Source organism: Pagrus major, chromosome 5 (assembly GCF_040436345.1).
Source record: "Pagrus major chromosome 5, Pma_NU_1.0".
NCBI lineage: Eukaryota > Metazoa > Chordata > Actinopteri > Spariformes > Sparidae > Pagrus > Pagrus major.
Genome location: NC_133219.1, coordinates 13,888,826 through 13,906,248, shown reverse-complemented (window position 1 = coordinate 13,906,248; position 17,423 = coordinate 13,888,826). Strand labels below are relative to the sequence as shown.

Sequence of the window (17,423 nt, the reverse complement as noted above, 5' to 3'; positions counted from 1 at the left end):
TGTTTGAAGAGAGAGAGAGAAAAGGGGAGGGGGCGTTTGAGGGGGCTTTCACATCATGCACGCAGAAGTAGAAGAGAAAAAAAAAACCTGAGCGAGGGTGAGGAAGGAGTGATAGCGATCACAGAGTGCGTGCGTGTGTGTGTATGAGCGTGTGTGTGCGGTAGACCTATTGGCATACTTGCACGAGAGAGAGAGAGAGAGAGAGGGAGGGGGGTTGAGCAAGAGACCAAGCGACAGAGAGAGAGAGAGAGAGAGAGAGAGAGAGAGAGCGTGCGTGCGTACGAGGGCTCATGTAAAACCAGATTAAAAACACAAGATGGCTTCCTGAATGGGCTGCTGGAACACAGACGAGAGAGAGAGAGAGACCGAGAAAGAAGAGTGGAGAGGTAGAGAGAGAGAAAGAGAGAGCGAGAGAGAGAGAAGAAAGGGATAGAGGTGAGGACGAGAGGGAGCCCGATCCTTCTGATGGGGATACGGCCAGCGGACGGAGGAGTACAAACCAAGGCAGCTCAGAGGCTTGGAGGGTAAATATTCATCACTCCAGACTATTTTAGGATTGATAGGTGGGTGTGAGGGGGGGTGGAGGGGGGAGGTGAGGTTGGCGGGACTGGGGAACAGCTCGAGACAAAACACATCATTTAACATTGAGACATCCAGGGCCATATAGACAAGGGGGACATGCTGTGCCAAATTAGAAGATACTATTGTTTTTAATAATCAGCTCAGCTTCAGTTTCCATCTATTCCTTCTTACTCTCAGCTAAGCTCTCCACTGACACTTGTGCACATTTTGCCAATTTAAAAAAAAAAAAAGGTTATGCAGACTTGTCTCATGCATATATTAAGAAGGCTGCGCCAGGTTGGGATACAGACATTACATAATTCTATAATTGAAATTGAATCTGGCTTTGCTGTCTCTCATTCTCTGTCCCAGCAGTAGAGGGAAGTGCCGGCTCACTGTTTGAGCACAAATCAAAGAGATTTGTGTGCACGGCTGCTTTTTGATGATGGCCGAGGATGACAGGAATGATTAGGAGATTGTGTGTGAAAAGGCACACATGTTGTAGCTGGTAGTCCTACTGTCCTTAATGACAAGTGTGTTTGAGCAGGCCCTTGTCGCATTATTCTATTGATTGTTATTCTCTCCCCCTCCCATCTCTCTCTGTCTCCTTCTTGCTCCCCCTCTCTTGTTCTGTTGAAAGGTGGAATATTTTGAAGACAACAGTCAAGGCTGCTTGGGAGACCCTGAACTGGCAGCTGAGGTAAGAGAGGGCATCGGGTTTGTGTTTGTGTGCCGCTTATGTTTGTGTGTCGTCTCTCATCTGTGTGTAATCTCCGTCCATGTTGCTTTGATTCTCAGCTGTTGGTTCATCAGTGCTGTGAGGCTCCAATGAGGTGTAATGGTTAGTCAACACAGCGTCCAGTTCCTCTACTCATTCTATGCGTCCGTTCACACGTGCATTTCTATACCCTGTTCATTTTTTTTATGTACATTTATGTGTCGGTACTCGTGTGAGTGGGTTTAACCATCTAGAATTATTATGCAGAAAAAGATGTGACTGTCACCGCTGTTTTGCTGGGATGTCATTTGACTATATGCCGCTGTCTTCGGCGAACACACACACAGCTCATTAAATTAGATATCTTTGCGGACTAAAGGTGCATTAGACGCCTTCATGGGTCTGTCCTCCCATCCAAATCACCCTGCTTGGAGTCTGGCTGTATTAAATCAGCTACTTTGGCTTTATCTCCAAGCCGCGGTGAACTGAGCGCCTCAGTGATGAAGTGGCGGCGTCCTCAGTTTAAAGCGTCCCACGCTGCCCGCTGATTGGTGCCAGAGCCAGGCATGTGTAGATACAAGAGACCAGGGAGAGGAGGAGGGAAGGAGGAGGAACCCTACGCGCTGGCTCAGGAGCCAGGGGGGCCGTCCTTCTTCCCCTTGGTTCTGGAGTCAAATGAGGTAAAGGGAGTAAAAGTTAGTGGGTCACGCATGCGTACGTGTTTGATTGTCGGGCGTAGTAACCTGCGGCCGCTCAGAGCTGCTCATACAGCTTTGCCGAGTCGGAGCACGCTTGTGTGTTTATGTGGAAAGGAAGTTTGAGTGGCGACGCTTCATAGAGAAAGGATTTATTGAGCACCAAACAAGCTGTTGTCTCAGGTTTAAGGATCCTGTAATGTAGAAGAAAGAAAGCTTTGATTTGACTTGCCGTCAGAAGTAAAACATTTCAGTGTTGTAAACCTAGGTATGACTCGAGGACATGTTGCCAGCAGATACATTCAGCTGCGTCACCATGGTAATGTGAAATATAGGTTAGTCAATCAGTTTCAAATGTCATGAATGGGTTTAACTGTAAATTACTACTTACATACTTTAGCTTACCTCTAAGCCTAATCTAATCCCCGACTATGTGTCTCTTATTCTATAAAGTATATACAACCGTCTGGTTTGCAGGAAAAAAACACTGGACTGTCCGTTCATGAGAAGCGCTGCAAACTGTGTTTAACAAGTTTGTGTCATCTGCCTTTGTGGCTTTGCTGAGCTCATGTCTGTAAAGTGTTGTGGTTACTGTGTGTGTCCTTTGGTGGAGAGTTTAACTTGTAAAGATCGGTATCCTTGTCAAACTTGTCCATGGTAATACAAAGACAAACATCCAACAAGCTGAGGCCACTAGTATTTTCAGGGCAACACAACAGCTCCAAGAACAGAAAAACATCGTGTGACAGTAGACAATAGTTCAAAGACATTTCAATGGTTATTCCAGTTTTACAACATAGTGCTTGTTTGGTAGTTTTCTTTGCTGTTCAGGAAGCAGAACTGAATCAAGAGTTTACCACAACAGCTCAGACTGACAGACTGCGCTCGCGTGATTTCTTTTCCACGCCCATACACAGGATTTCCTCTTTATAAAACTGGTGAACACTGGTGGGAAAAAGAGTCAAAAGCAGAGTCGAGACTCTCAAACCACCGAGTGCGCGACAGCAGATGGAACGTGTGTTAATCACATGTTTAGCCTCATGTGGAATCCCCGGCTTCACTCGCAAAGGGTTAACACTGACCTAGTTTCCGTGGCAACACTGAATGTCTGATGACATCATTGCTTTAATTTTAGCTCAGGTCCGGCATCCAAGGTTGGTCACATGACTAACTAGCCGGCACCACATGTGTATATGTGTGTATTTGTGTAGTAAGTGGTTTGGTATATAGTACACACTACAGGAAGTGGAGGGTTTGACATCACCTCTTCCATTCAGCGTTGGCTTTCAATGTTTTTACTGCTCTGCAAGATTTCCACTCAGTCAGTAAAGAACTGCAGCTCTCTTACCCACGTGACTAGACATGTAACTGGTGATCCAATGGTTGATTAAAATGTGATTAAACTGTGACATGCAGCCAACAATGATACCAGTATTACACCTACCAGGAGTTTTGGTTCTCAAGATGATCATTCTTTTGATCTTGAAGTGTTGTTGGTTTGTCTTGTGATGATGAATGAAGGACACATCTTATTCTCCTGTAATAGTCCCTTTTTAAAGGTACTGTTATAACAAAAGTATTTTGAGATCTTTTATCTTCTGTACAAGAAGATTTGTATGTATTTGAAGTTTTATTGTCATTACTGTTTTTGTTGGTGCTGTCATGGTGTTTTTAAACTTTATTCAAAGCATTTCAATATAGTTTAAACACTCATACAACACAACACTGTACATCATTTGAATGGCCCTGCCGCAAATGCACGTATACATACAGTAAGAAGAATGCAAAAGTAATTACTCAGGTACTATCAGCAATATAAAATACATACACACAGCAATAGAGGGTATACAGCTAGGTCACCACTACCCTATTGACCCCCTTTTTTAATGTGCTCCAATATTGGGCACCAAATTTTGTCAAATACCTGGGTCTTGTTCCTACACTGGCAAAAATAATAACAAAGATTGTTGGTGACAGTGCTGTATCTGTACAGAACTTTCCTTCAGCCTTACAGAACAGATTATATGATTTACACTCAAGGATGATCAAACATTTTTGGCAGTTAAAAAGGTGACTGATTACATTTGTCCATTTAACCTGGACTGCAGCTCTGCATGCAAACCCAGGAAGAGTCGGCTGCTACTAGCTGCTGAACAACTCATGTATCTACAGTGTATCACTTCCTTTGATGGTTGTACTAGAGAGATTTCCTAATTCCAATACGCCTGAGGGACTTAAAAACATTGCATCTTATAAAACCTCTAGAATTTCATGTGACATTTTAATTTATATAGTCACCATCAATTGCCTTACCTGCGTGCAATCATTAATGTATAGGGACTTGATAAGCTCTGCACTGTCATGTTTCATCTCTAATTAATGACAATTAGCAGATGCTCATCTGGACTGTGCGTCCTGCTACGCTGCTGATAGTCCTGCATGTCCCAGTGAACATGGCTGGACTCAGCCCGCACTGAGTCCGGGGCTGGATCGATAACCTGCACGGCACGAGGATCTGTGGTTGCTGGCTCGTTGGCATCGTTGGTGGTATATCTGTGTTTGATGTCGGAGGGAGGTTGTCAGCCGCCTGGTGCCGCAGTTAATAAAAAATGAATGGAGAGAGAAGGGGGAGGAGCCCTCAGCTGTTGCTGGAGCTCTTTAACTCTCACCTCTCTGGTGGCTGCTCTGCTGCTCCCACTGGGCAACGCAGCTTATACAATCCTGAATCCCACTGCTGCCTGACGCTGCCAGGTTTTATGTAACACAGCGCCACAGCTGTTAGAGTTTTCATCACACACTATTGAAACACACACGAAAATATTGATTTCTGGAAGAACAGAAGTATATTCTTGGGACTTAAGTGGAGGCTGATTCCTCCAGAAAAGGTGGAGCATGGACTGTTTTGAGTGTAGGAGAAGGCATATAACTGATGGTAGCTCAGAAATGCATCTTTTGTACTCAGTCATCAAAAAGTCACATTAAAAGGACAAACCATCATCCAGCCACCATCTCCTAGGAACCTGCCTTTCATTTGAATGAGTACATTTTTGAAACCGATTATAAATCTGGATGATTTAGTGGTTACATGGCTACATAGTGCATGGTCGAGTACTGGCCCTTTAAGCCTGGCTACGCCTGACTTGAACATATGGGAAGCTAATCTTAGCCCAAGTCCTGAGAGAGACAAGGCTGGCAACCAGCCACTGTGCAGAGCTGCTTTCTGTTTTTCTCTCTCAAGTCAAGCAGTTTCTGATTTAACCCCTTAATATTGTCTCCAAATACTCATCACATGATCATTCAGGCTGTGATGTGCTTTACCTGGGAAAAATGTCTGCTATTCTGTTAATGATTACATCATTGTCCATGGTTCTGACTGCTCAGCTCTTTCTCATAACTTGGCACACATTAGCTTGGCAGGTAGTAGTACACAGTGTTCTTTTATTGGTTTTGAACCATTTTTAACTCATTTGTTTTCCATCCATTTTCCCTCCTGTTGGTTGTCCACTCTCTTTGTCACGGACACAAAATTTTCTAACACATATTTTATATTGGTTACATTCCTCTCCTTCTTTTTATGTCCCAAACCTCAAGCACAAAGGGCTGCCTCTTAAAAACAGCGCCCTCCTCCTCTTCCTCCTCATTATTTTTTAGCAGCTCCACCCTGCCCAACAGCCCCCCACCCATCACCACCTTTCCATTTTTTGCTCTCCTCTCCTCCCCTTCAAACCACTCCTCCCTTTCTCTTTGTGATGAGTGGTGGTGGTGGTGGTGGTGAGGGGGGTGGTAGGCCTTCCCCAGCTGGGCTGTTCGTGCCGACTTGCACGTGCCGAAAGTCAGGAGGTATGACTCAGACTGGATACCCTACACTCAGTACTATGATCTACACCCAAACACACCCTGAGCCTAACACCATCCTGCCTGGGAGCTTGTCGGGGGTGGGGGCAGATGGCAGTGAAGGCAAAGACAAAGAGAGAAAAGCAGCCAAACAGACAGATGCAAGGATGAAATAGCAAGGTGATGCCTTAAATAAGAACAATATGTTGACAGTCTGTTACTCATTTTAGAGAGACAGATGGAACAGTAAACTTCATAAAGATAAACTGTCCCTACAGAGGATGTGTAGCCTTTTTTCATATCTTAATAACAAAACAATACAAGCTTTATGTAAGATATTAGTCTTATTTGTTTAACCAGGCTGAAAGACTTTGTGTTGCTTCTACTCTGTTAAATATGCGCCCAGTGCAGCGCTGTAGCCTCTTGTCCTGCCCACCAATGAACCCAGTGACCCTCAGAGAACAATCCAATACTGTATGCATACTTGCATGTATGTGTGCGGCGGAAAAAAATCATTAGAGTGTGCCTCTGCATTTGTTGCCAGTGCGTGCCTTTGCAGGAGCCTTTAGTATCTTTGCCTCTGTGTCCATGTGATGAGAAACAGGCGTGCATGTTGAAGGGAGGGTGAAAGAAAGAAAGAAAGAAAGAAAGAAAGAAAGAAAGACAGAGCAAAAAGAGAGGGAGAGGGGGAAGGAGAGAGAGAGTCACAGAGTGTGTCAGATCAGATGACCTTGATGCCATTAGACTGCAGGGCAATATGGGCTGGGGGTGGGGGTGTATGGAGGTAAATGGGAGCAGTGCTGGTGGAGGGAGGTGGAGTCAGCTGACAGGAAGAGATGGGAGGAGGGGAAAGGACCCTCTTGTCATTGCTGTGATGCTGATATAAGTTATTTAATGGCCTTTGTACTCTAAATGACAAAAAAAACCTTCCACTCATGAGAGGTGATGAAGGTGCAGAAATAGTGATATCACATCAGTTCCATACAGAACAAGTTGTTCTTTATTGGCTCTCACACACACAGACCTCCCACTGCCGATAGCCGATGTGCTGGTAAAAATGTTAAAAGCTTGTTTCAGTGTGTGAAGGTTTTATGTCAGGACTTTGTTGAGAAGAAAAGATGAAAATGACTCAGGCTTAGTCATGCAAACCAACCCAACACACACTGCTGTGGATGGACTTTTGTTGTCAGTCATCCCTCCTACTACCGAGACCTTTCCTCTGTGCTGCTGAGAAACAGTGAGCAAGAGACGGAGAAGTGAGAGAGATGGAGAGAGAGAAACGAGGGCGTGAAACAACTCATTTGGACGGTAATTTGACTAGATTGTGAGTTATCGATGTGAGAATCGGAGTCACTTTGTACTGTCCTCTCCCTCTCAATGCCGGGTTACAGCAGGTTTACCGTAAGTGTGCAGCATACTGGTTCATGTTTTCCATTTCATTTCCACTAAAAAGTTTACGATACTTGAATTGTTGTTTTTCCAGCGTCTTGAGGTCTTAGAGTCATGTGAAGTGAACACAGTTGAACTAGAAGTTAACTGTGGCACAGTTACAGACTGTGTGCCTTCCAGTTATAATGTAATTGGTCACGTTGTTGTGTTATCTAGTTGAAAAGTAACCCATTGTGCTCAGGAGGTGATTTAAGCTCTCGTGGGCGAACCTGAATGACAGCATGGTGGTGCATGACTTTAATCACACTGAAACATCTTAAAGCCCAGAAAATACTTTTTACATTTACATTTCTGTCATTGTTCCTTATCTACATTATCTAGTAAACCTTTATTCTCTATTTGTCAAAGATAGCCAAACATGACTGAGTGAAACAGCAGAAACGTTGAGCAATGTTTTACCTGAAATGACACTGCTGGTTTTGAGTCATCATGAGCACATGTGTTTGTGTCGAGAGTAGAGAAGTTAATGTGATTGACCTTTTTCTACCTACATACAGTAAATTATGACGTATATGCTTTATTTACAATGTTGTTTTTTAGCGTGTGTTGGAAACAGCTGAATTAGCCATCGTTGAGGTTCCTTCCTATTTGTTGATGTTTAGGTCAAGTCTTTGTTTTACTCAGCTGTGTATGTAGACAGGGATGATCTCACTCAGAGCTCATGTTTTTACGATGCGTGTGAGTAAATGTTTTCTGTTAAAAGTACGGTACTCTCCTCTGGGTCACATGCTCAGCTTACTGTTCTGATTTCTTGGTGTTGATTTAAAAATGGTGACAGTGTTTAAGCTGTGTGATGTCATTCAGTTATAGCACTGTTTATATTAGATCTAGCTGTGATGGCTGCTGGTCTGTCAAGGTCTCTTCCAGCCTAACGATTGTTAGCTTTGTAAAATGATTTATTTTGGCATGTGTTGTGTTACCGGTATTGCTTTGACAAATAAAGTAAGAAAGGGAAAAAACATTGATAAGAGCACAGCGTTACAAGATCGAAAAGGTCTGTTGTGTTGAGCATTTCTTTGAAATGAGGAACTGTGCGCGGAGAGCATGTGATTCAGGGGTTAAGTCGAGTCTCGAGCTAGAGATGCTGTGTCATAGCAGCCGGGGGAGTGAGCGAGCACAAGTGAGTCGGGTGAATGAAAGAGCATGTTTTCGAGTGTCCGTTGGTGTGTGGTGTTGGTGATAGTGGAGAGTGGGCACATGTGTCATCCACCCAGTGGTGGAGGCAAGCGTCCTGGTGGGAACCACTGATGATGATGATGATGATGATGTTGATGACGACGCAGCTACGTCATCGCCACATGTGTTTGCTACCTCTCTTGCTCACTGCTCTCCCTCTCTCTCATTGGTACCGCCTGGTCACATGACCTAATGCTCTACTTCTCCTCTCCTTCGCTCAGACAGCTTAGGCTGCGCTGTGTTTCTCTTTGGGATTGACGCTCATCTGTGTGTGTATATACGAATATGTGTGGCAACAGAGAGACAGACAGTGTACAATATACAGGGCCGGGAGAGAGAGCGGGTGTTGGAACGGTAATGCAATAAGCTATGCTAGGAGGAGGAAAGGCTCAGGAAGCAAAACAGAGAGACAAATCGAGAGAGGGAGGCAGAGGCAGTTAGAGAAAGCCAGAGAAAATGAGAGATCAAGAGAGACCAAGAGACACAGGGAAAGTAAGAGAAGCGGGGAAAGGCTACTGAAGTTGATCCAGCCATAGCGCAGTGTAGCCGGAACACGCTCAGTAATATAAGAGAAAAATACTACGCAGGAGCTGACAACGATCTGCAAGGGAGAGACGGCCATGTTTTTCCCCCTCCTCCTGGTTAAATCTGCTCCAAAACTCCAGAAAATGTTGGAGAGAAGAGAAGAGACGCCACAAGGCCGGTCAGCCAGCAAGTGGGCGAGAGGAAACATCCAGCAATCACGAAGACGTTGATGATGATACCGGCAATGACGCCAGTGCAGAACAATGGTGAGAGGGAATAACAAGAGGACGTTATCATACCCTGGCAGACGGGAGAGGACAGAAGTCTTGTGTCCTCAGCAAACTGTAATGGGTTGATTACTTGCGGTTGCTGTCTTCATTTGGCAACAACCTGCCGGTCCTCTTTCTGTTTGTGCCCTCTTCTTCCTCTTCATCATCTTCCCTCTCGTTACAGAATCAGTCACATGAATAACTGAGAGCGACTCTCTTTATTTTAACTGTTTTCTCCACAGACTTCCCTCTTGTAGTCTCTTGTCTTGTCTCATCATCCTGATGCTCTTGTTTTCTGATGTCGAAGTGTCATCCGCTGTTCCCTCTCCATTGCCCAGCGTAGTTATCTCGCTCTCATACCTCTGCTAAATTCATGTCGCCATCGTTCTTCCATTTTCTTCCCCCTCGTAGAAGAGTGAGTTGACATTATGTAGCGATGATGATGACCCATAGACTCAGGATGTGAGAAACCTTCCACCTCATCTGTCTCCTTTGGATCTTGGAGGAAGGACCAGCAAGATCGCCAGCAAGCCAGCTCCCTCTTCATCTACCAACCTTTCTGTTTCCTATCCATGCAGCCTTGCTAGAGGACCTTTTATCAGCCACAGGTTTAAGGTGGAACCTTTATGCATCAAGCGAGGAATGGGCCATCGATGTGACTGTAGATGAGGAAGAAAATGGAGATTGAAGAACCATTGTCGGTGTCTTCTCCGTTGGCCCAGGGCTGAGTTGAATCTTGATGCTTAAACATGGATCAAAATCTCTGTAAGAAAAAACAGATGCCATTTGCAGGAGGCATTAACAAGCAACATTATGTTGCTTTCCTTTGCTCCTTTTTCTTTTTCCTGTTGGTGCCGTTGTGAGTTGAGATTGTGTATTCGCTTAGCAGCCGCTGGTTCGCCTCTGCGCTCAAAAGATCTGTCAAAGCCGAAATGGCCAATACTGGGCTTTTGTGGATAAACAAAACACACAACATAGCGTTATATGTCACATCATCTAATGCAGTAGAATAAGTAGTGTTGAAGGGCGTGGATAGCGACAGGGAGAGGTTTTCTCATTGGTAAGAGCTCTGCTGCACTGTGCTGTTTCCTTGGCTGCCACTACTAGCGACTATCCCCCACAGCTCTCTCTGTTTCTGCTCACTGCACACTCCTCCATTCCATCGTACGTGCCCGCTCTGGCTCAGATAATGGCCTCTCGCGCAGCACACACTGAAGAGAGAGAGGAGAGGAGATGGAGGGAGAGGCTGCGCGAGAGGGAGGGGAATGGAGGGAGGGAGGGAGAGAGAGAGAGAGAGAGAGAAGGGGGAAGGTGGGGGCTGCGAAGAGAGGCCGACTGCATGTGTAGCTGAGAGAAAGAAAGAGGATATTGAAAAAGGGAAGGGAGGAGCAGACAGAGATAATGAGAAAGGAAAAAGGAGAGAACAGAAAGCGTCGGCCATAAGAAGAGGCAAGAGAATGAGAAACGTGTGTGCTGGGGGGAGGTGTGTTGTGAGTGTGTGGCTGGCTGTGCGTACGTGTGTGAGCGCATGCATGTGTATTTCACCGCTCGCTCTGTCTGTGCACCGCACGGACTGGAAGGAATAAAGAGGACTACAATCCAACAAGGCCGGTTTGCTTGGAGGGCTGCTGTGCCGGCAAACAAGTCTCATGCTCCTCTCTGTCTCCTCTTCGGCTTTCTGCTCTCTGACTGGCAGCTCCGTCTGGACGACTAGGACCACGTAAGTATGTGTCGCTGGTCCTCGGGCTCTCAGCCGGCTTCATATTGTCAGGCTCTCTGCTTCATGTTCCTGCTCGGCACGGCAGCAAAGGAAGGGGTGGGGGCAGAAGGAGGAGGACAAGAGGGAGGATGGGGAGGGTGTTGTGTATCTGGGATTTAGGTTCAGCTGTCTACTCACAGGCTCAACTTAACCCCCTCACCACCGCCACTAGTGTCTTTAAATGCTTTGTCTCCTCCCTCTAGTTTTTCGTTTCTGCAGTGTCATTGATAAATAGCCCTCACTTTGCTGTTTTCTTTAAAGGGCTCCTAGACTGACTGGTTACCTGTGACTGGTTACCAGGTTCTGAAACATCTGAACCAGTTCAGTGTGTTGATGGTTTTTGATCCACTTTTTCGTTGTCAAGCTTGTACAAATGTGCGTTTGTTTGTGTGTGAAATAAACTGACACAGGTAGAGAGAAGACAGAGATAGACTCCTGGCAAGAGAGTAGGCTCTGTCACAGTGTAAATATTTGTCAACGCACGTGGTCTGCACAGTCTAAGGCATCCAGATAGGTGCAGGTGTCAGCCCAGCATTTCCATCCTAGACCAGCATACAGACTCCCGAAAAGTGTCAATCAAGGCTAAAAAAGTGCAAAACACGTGAGGATTCAGAGAACTTTAATTTTGTATGCAGTGCGGTGGTTGTTACCTGCACCAGCAAAGCTGAGTCAAGTTTTGAGTTTACAACTTGAGGTGCTTTAAACCCATGTGACATGTTTTTTTTTTTTTTGTTTTTTTTTTGTGGCAGTGCTTTTAACTGTGAGAAAAAGAGGAAAAGAGAGTGTCAGTGTGACTGATAGTATTTGATTGTGGGATGTTGTGCAGCATTGCAGTCACTCTGTTTCAACACACTGCAGTTCTCATAACTGCCGCGCACAGCTACCCCCCCTCTTCCTCTTTCCCGTCTGATGCCACTGATAGTGCAGACATGGGGCCTCTCACGTATTGCATGCCGGCTGTTCACTGCCCTCCCCCCTCCCCCCAACCCCACACCACCACTCACCAATACCACCGCCACCCCCTGGGACCCCCAACAGACACCCGGCGCAGAAGGTGGAATTCAAAAGACCCGAGCATACTGCCTGTCCAGTAATTAGCCACTTCAAAGGTTCATTTTAATAATATTCAAATGATGGGGAAGCTGTTGGTCGCAGGCTCACACTTACTGTCATACACTGATGGATCTAGAAACACAAGCCATTTCCTTTCTCATTTGAATGCTCTGAATCAGGAACTAGTTCACATTTATGTTGGGGTGTGAGACCATCAGCCAGGTAGAGGTTAGTTTGTGTGTCTGTGTGAATAATTTCTCTGTCTTAGTTCAGTTTTTGTTGTGTCTTCAGAAATTTGGTGCATGGAAGTTTCCTTTACAGTCAAGGCTACTTTAGTATGGAGCAACCAGTAGGTGCTTGTTTAGGGTATCTTGTCTGTTTATAGTGCACACAGGCTGAAGACTTTGACACTAAAAAGGTTATTAATGCAGTGTGTTGGCATCTGTCAACAGTTCTAGCACAAAAACATTTATTTATGAAAAAGCGTCTGCCATTGTTTTTGTCTTATAAGGGCTATTAGATATGTTGTAATACATTGTTCAGCCACAAAGTGAACTCTGTCAATGATTTCTGAACCTGTCCTTAGATTATCTTTGTTTGCTGTTCCTCTCTAGACTCATTTGATCAACATCTATCCTGAGCTGAGTGCTTTTTGCAAGTAACCTTCGAGGATTCAAGTGAATTGGGGCACCATAGTGAGCTTTAACATTTCAAGATACTTACTTCTTAATTCTCCACACACGTATTACACTCTTGAGTTCAAATTCACCCCCTGGTGCTTCAAGCTGACTAAAATAAACAGAGTGCTTTGAAAAATGTCCAGATGATGTGTTTGCAGTTTTGAGTGTGACTACTAATGTGGTAACTGTCCCAATTTCGACTTAGAGAGGAAGTGAGATATGTGGCTGCACTGATCAGCTCCCGATTATTGTTACCAAAGGTCTGAGAAGATCTTTAAACCAACTGATATGACAACAGACATTTTGTTTGCAAGCTGTTTCTCAAATACTTCTACATTTTATGTTTTCTTCTTGTGCTGTACACTGAGGTGTAATCACCACAAGGTATACCACACTTCAAACAATGAGTATCCATGTCAACAGTCCATCTAAAATACAGATGCAGCTACTTTTTCAGCCAATGGTAGATTCTGTTTTAGAGAAGGCGGTTTGGGGTTTGTGTTCAGTTGGCTTTGTATCGAATATCCTGTCTATAACATTATTTAAGTTTGCCATTTAGGGGCTTGTTTTGGATGAACATTTCTTAGGTTTGTGATCATTTCTCCAGCGAATGAGAAATGTAATTAATATCTAGTTTTGCTGATAAAAGTAATTCTCTCTGTAAGCATGTACATTATAAGCTTGCACATGTTGTAACCAGAGTATCTCTGTTTCTGTTTAAATTTGTTCATATATCTTGATTTGTATACACATGCTATTTGTGTTCTTAAAATCATTGGCATTTTCAAACCGACTAAAATGTATAGTTTTACTCAGTTGATACATCTTCTACACTAAAGAAATGGTGTTGTAGTTTTTAATAAATTATAAAAACAAATGAATGTTTTTGATCTCACAGTAATTTTATGGACTGTGTTTTGTTTTCTAAACCCCTCTGTGTGCATACCTCTGGCCCCAGATAAGGTCTCCAAAAGCATGGATGATATGTTTTAACTCCAACTGTCTGCTTTGCATAAACACCAGTGAGACTATGTCACATGACTTGTGACTTGCCTGTTGTGAAATCACTCCACTGAAGCAATAGTTAATTCAGTTTTCCTTAGCCCTACTGACCTGACCCTGCAGCACTGTGTGTTCTATATGTGTGAGAGGTGGGAGGGAAAACCTGGATAAGAGCTTGGAAGAAAGGAATGGAGCTGGATATTATTTTGATGTTTGTTATTTATCGTTCTGTCAAATTAATCCTGGAATGCAGTTAAAAATACCAATTTATTTTAATCAATTGCAGTGATTATGAAACAAACAGGGCCTTATGACCTTATTAACCCTTACGATGTGTTTGTCTTTCAGACTGTTCGAGAAGTCACTTCAGTGCATGGCCCCAGAAGTGGAGGCCAGATGGAAATTGGGTCACATGACCGCCTCCAGGAAGGCGCACTGAGCCTGGAACTGGCCAATGGGGTAAATCGCTACCCTAATAATGATGAGACATCTATGGAAACAGAGCAGCAGAGGGCAGGAAGCGTGCCTCCAAGGCAGTGGGTGGCAGGGCATGGCAAGGTCAATGACACCCAACAACAGCAACCGTGTTGGAACAGCAGCCGTGGTACAAAGCCTGGTGAACCTGTCCACCACGCAGACATGGAGGATGCCCACAATCTGGTGGCTTTTTCTGCTATTGCTGGCTCTTTGCCGCCTTCCTCCTCCTCCTCTTGTCTAGTGCAGCCCAACACAGCCCAGCTGTATGAGAAGTTCACCCAGGAGATGGGCTCTGAGGGTGCTCAGGCCAGACTCTCTGCAGGGGCTCCTGAGGGTAGCTGCCAACCTCCAGAAGACCTGAATACCCTACAGTCAGCACTGAGCCAAGCCAAACATGGACACAAGCCCCCTAACTGCAACTGTGATGGCCCTGACTGTCCGGACTACCTTGAGTGGCTGGAGAAGAAGATTAAGTTGGCAACAAGTGAGGATCAAGGTGCCTGCAAGATGGCTGATGCTCCCCGACACTTACAGCCTCACCTACAGCAACCACATTTGCAGCATCACCCTCAGCCCTTCTCCCAAGTGAATGGTGGCCACCGAGGTTCTACTTCATACCCCCAGCAGCAACATGGAACTCATTTAGACCAAGTGCCCTGCTCCAAACCCCCAATTCCCTGCTCTCCCCAGGTGCTCTCCATAGCTAAGGAAAAGAACGTCAGTCTTCAGACAGCCATCGCCATAGAAGCCCTCACCCAGTTATCTGGTACTGGTCCGCAAGCTGCTGGCACTCCAGGTCAAGGCCCTTACAACAGTAACCTCCATCACCAACAACATACACAAAACCTCCCATCTCAACCCCTAAATGGCACTAGCTTGATCGTGTCCTCTCCTGGCACAAACTCATCTTCTTCACGCTCTCAATCCGTCCCTCCAGGACTACACACCAGCCAGCAGGCCCTGGTATCCTTTGAGCACCACAGGCCCCAATCCCAGGGCCAGCCACCCCATGCTACCCCTCTTCCATCCTCTACCTCTCCCTTCCCAGGTCAGGGAAAACATCCAGGCTTCAGCCCTAATCCCCAGCAGTGGCAACAGGGCTCAGGCAGAGGCTCTGAACAGAAGAACCCATGGATGTGTATGAAGTCTGAACCACAGTCTCACTACGCCGCTGCACCTCACAGTAGCTCAGACCCCATGTCAGAGCTCAAACAGCTGCTTGGTGACACCAGTGGCAAGTTCAGCAATGCTCCTTTCAAGCTTCCAGTCACACAGCAGTTCAGAATGAGCCAGAATGGAGGTATCCAAGCCCAGGACAACCCAGCATTGGCCAGGATAAAGCAAGAGCCAGACTCTGGTGAGCACTACCATCACACTGCCTCGATGGGACATTATGGCATGGCTAATTGTCAGCAGCAGGGTCAGCACTACCCTGGCTCTCCCCTGTCTCCTGGCCAAGCAGCTATCAGTCACTCCACTCAGGCAGCTCTGCAACAGCACCTTCACTACAAGAGGAACCTCTTCTCTAACCACTCCCCTGGCTTTGGAGCACCAGGCCCTCATGCACCTCTGGCTTGCCAAAACTTGAAAAAATGGTGGCCACAGATGGAGGCAGAAGGTTTGTCACATCTGGCCATCAAACAGGAACCCAAGGAGCCCAAGAAGAAAAAAAGCAGCCAAGGATCTCCTGTCATAAAAGCTATGAGTGGGATGCTTTCAGTCCCTCCGCTGCCCAAACCCAAACAGATAATCATCAAGAAGACCAAGCAGAAAGCCTCCATGCCAACCTTCCTGCCTCAGACTCAGATCACCGTACAAAAACCACCAGTCCTCATGATCAGAGCCCCGGCCCTGACCAGCCTGCAACCAGGTTCTTTCCCCTCTCTGCCCCTCCACAGTAACTCCACTCAGGCTGCTGCTGCAGGCCTCCCTGCCCCAGCCCAATCTCAGGTATCCATTTCCAACCCCTCTTCCATTGTTTCTGCTTTGTCAGAAAACACTCCAGCCCTCATAGGTGCTCTGCCCCCACCTGTGGCCCTGGTAGACCATGCTAAGTCAGAGGGAGCAGGCAGCCTGGCCTCCAGTAACACCAGCACCACCACACCTCTGACCTCCACATCTTCATCCAGCACCTCACAATTACCAGGGCTCATCAACATAGACCCGAAGTACGAAGAACTGATCCGCCAGTTTGAGGCTGAATTTGGGGACACAGAGGCACCTGCTACCCAGCCCATGGCAGAAAAAGCTACAGGCCCTCAGCTGGGGAATCTGTCCCAGACCGGTCCTCAAGACCTTAGCCCCACATCATCATCCAAATCCCAGTCAGATCCCTCAATTGTCACCACTAAAGCCAGCTCCAAACCTCATCCAAGCGATCAGGAGATGGAGGTCAATAAGGATGAGTCAGGGACCCAAAGTGAAGCAACCTTGAACCAGGCATCCATAGAAAGCCCAATGGAGGGGCAGGGTGAGGTTGCTCTTCATCAGGAGGCTATTCCTGACAAGCAGCAGCAGCCCGGTGTATCAGAGGATATGTTCAGCATGCCAGGCTCTCCATTGCCGAAACGCATGAAGATTGAAACCTCGGGTGATATAGCAATACTTTCCACCACGTGCTATTCTGAAGAGGACACGCCCACTAAGGACAGTCTACCTTCGTCTCCATCACTCAGAGGCTTCCTAGAGTCTCCTCTGCGCTACCTGGAAAGCCCTACCAAGACCTTGCTGGATACTCCTTCCAAGGATCTACAGGCAGAGTTCCCTCTTTGCACCTGTGTGGGTAAGTCAGTGTGTTGGTGCCTGTTTATGTTTGTGTGAATGAAGGGGGATGAGGTTGCTGTCCATCAACAAACTGCATCAGAACTTTTCAGACAAGTATTCAGTGTTCTAACAAATATAACAGACTCCACACATTACCTCTTCATCTCTAAGTGTAGATAAATTTATCTAAGTCTGCAAGTACAGTAAATATGATTGATAAGATAGATACTAAAGGTGCCGTAAAGCAGCGAGGGAGCATGAATATTTTGCAGGGAAGACTCTTTAGGGGAAACATTTTCTAATTCTGAGATGCTCATATGTTGCTCTACATATTGAGCTAAACGTGGATGAACCCATAATGCTGTCACTGTTAGTGCTTTACTCTACCTCTTGAAATGCACCGGTCCACTATTAGGTCTTTCATTCCCCCTCTGCTTCTGCTTCTCTGTCTGATGCTTGTCG

At 45.9% G+C, this 17,423-nt stretch overlaps 1 protein-coding gene across 3 annotated transcripts in view; it reads left to right on the top strand.

Moving 5' to 3' along the window:
* The first annotated feature begins 393 nt into the window (after positions 1 to 393).
* The window catches only part of tet3 (tet methylcytosine dioxygenase 3), a 28,881-nt gene continuing 11,851 nt past the window's right edge, over positions 394 to 17,423 (top strand). Inside the window, exons 1-3 of one of the 3 annotated variants that reach the window (XM_073467001.1) lie at positions 394 to 524; positions 1,202 to 1,261; positions 14,070 to 16,980. In XM_073467001.1, the coding sequence (XP_073323102.1) occupies positions 14,118 to 16,980 (2,863 nt within the window). In that variant the 5' untranslated portion in view covers positions 394 to 524; positions 1,202 to 1,261; positions 14,070 to 14,117. Of the gene's footprint in view, positions 525 to 1,201; positions 1,262 to 10,637; positions 10,952 to 14,069; positions 16,981 to 17,423 lie in introns of those variants that run through there. The other 2 variants (XM_073466999.1, XM_073467000.1) reach the window with 2 other exon arrangements.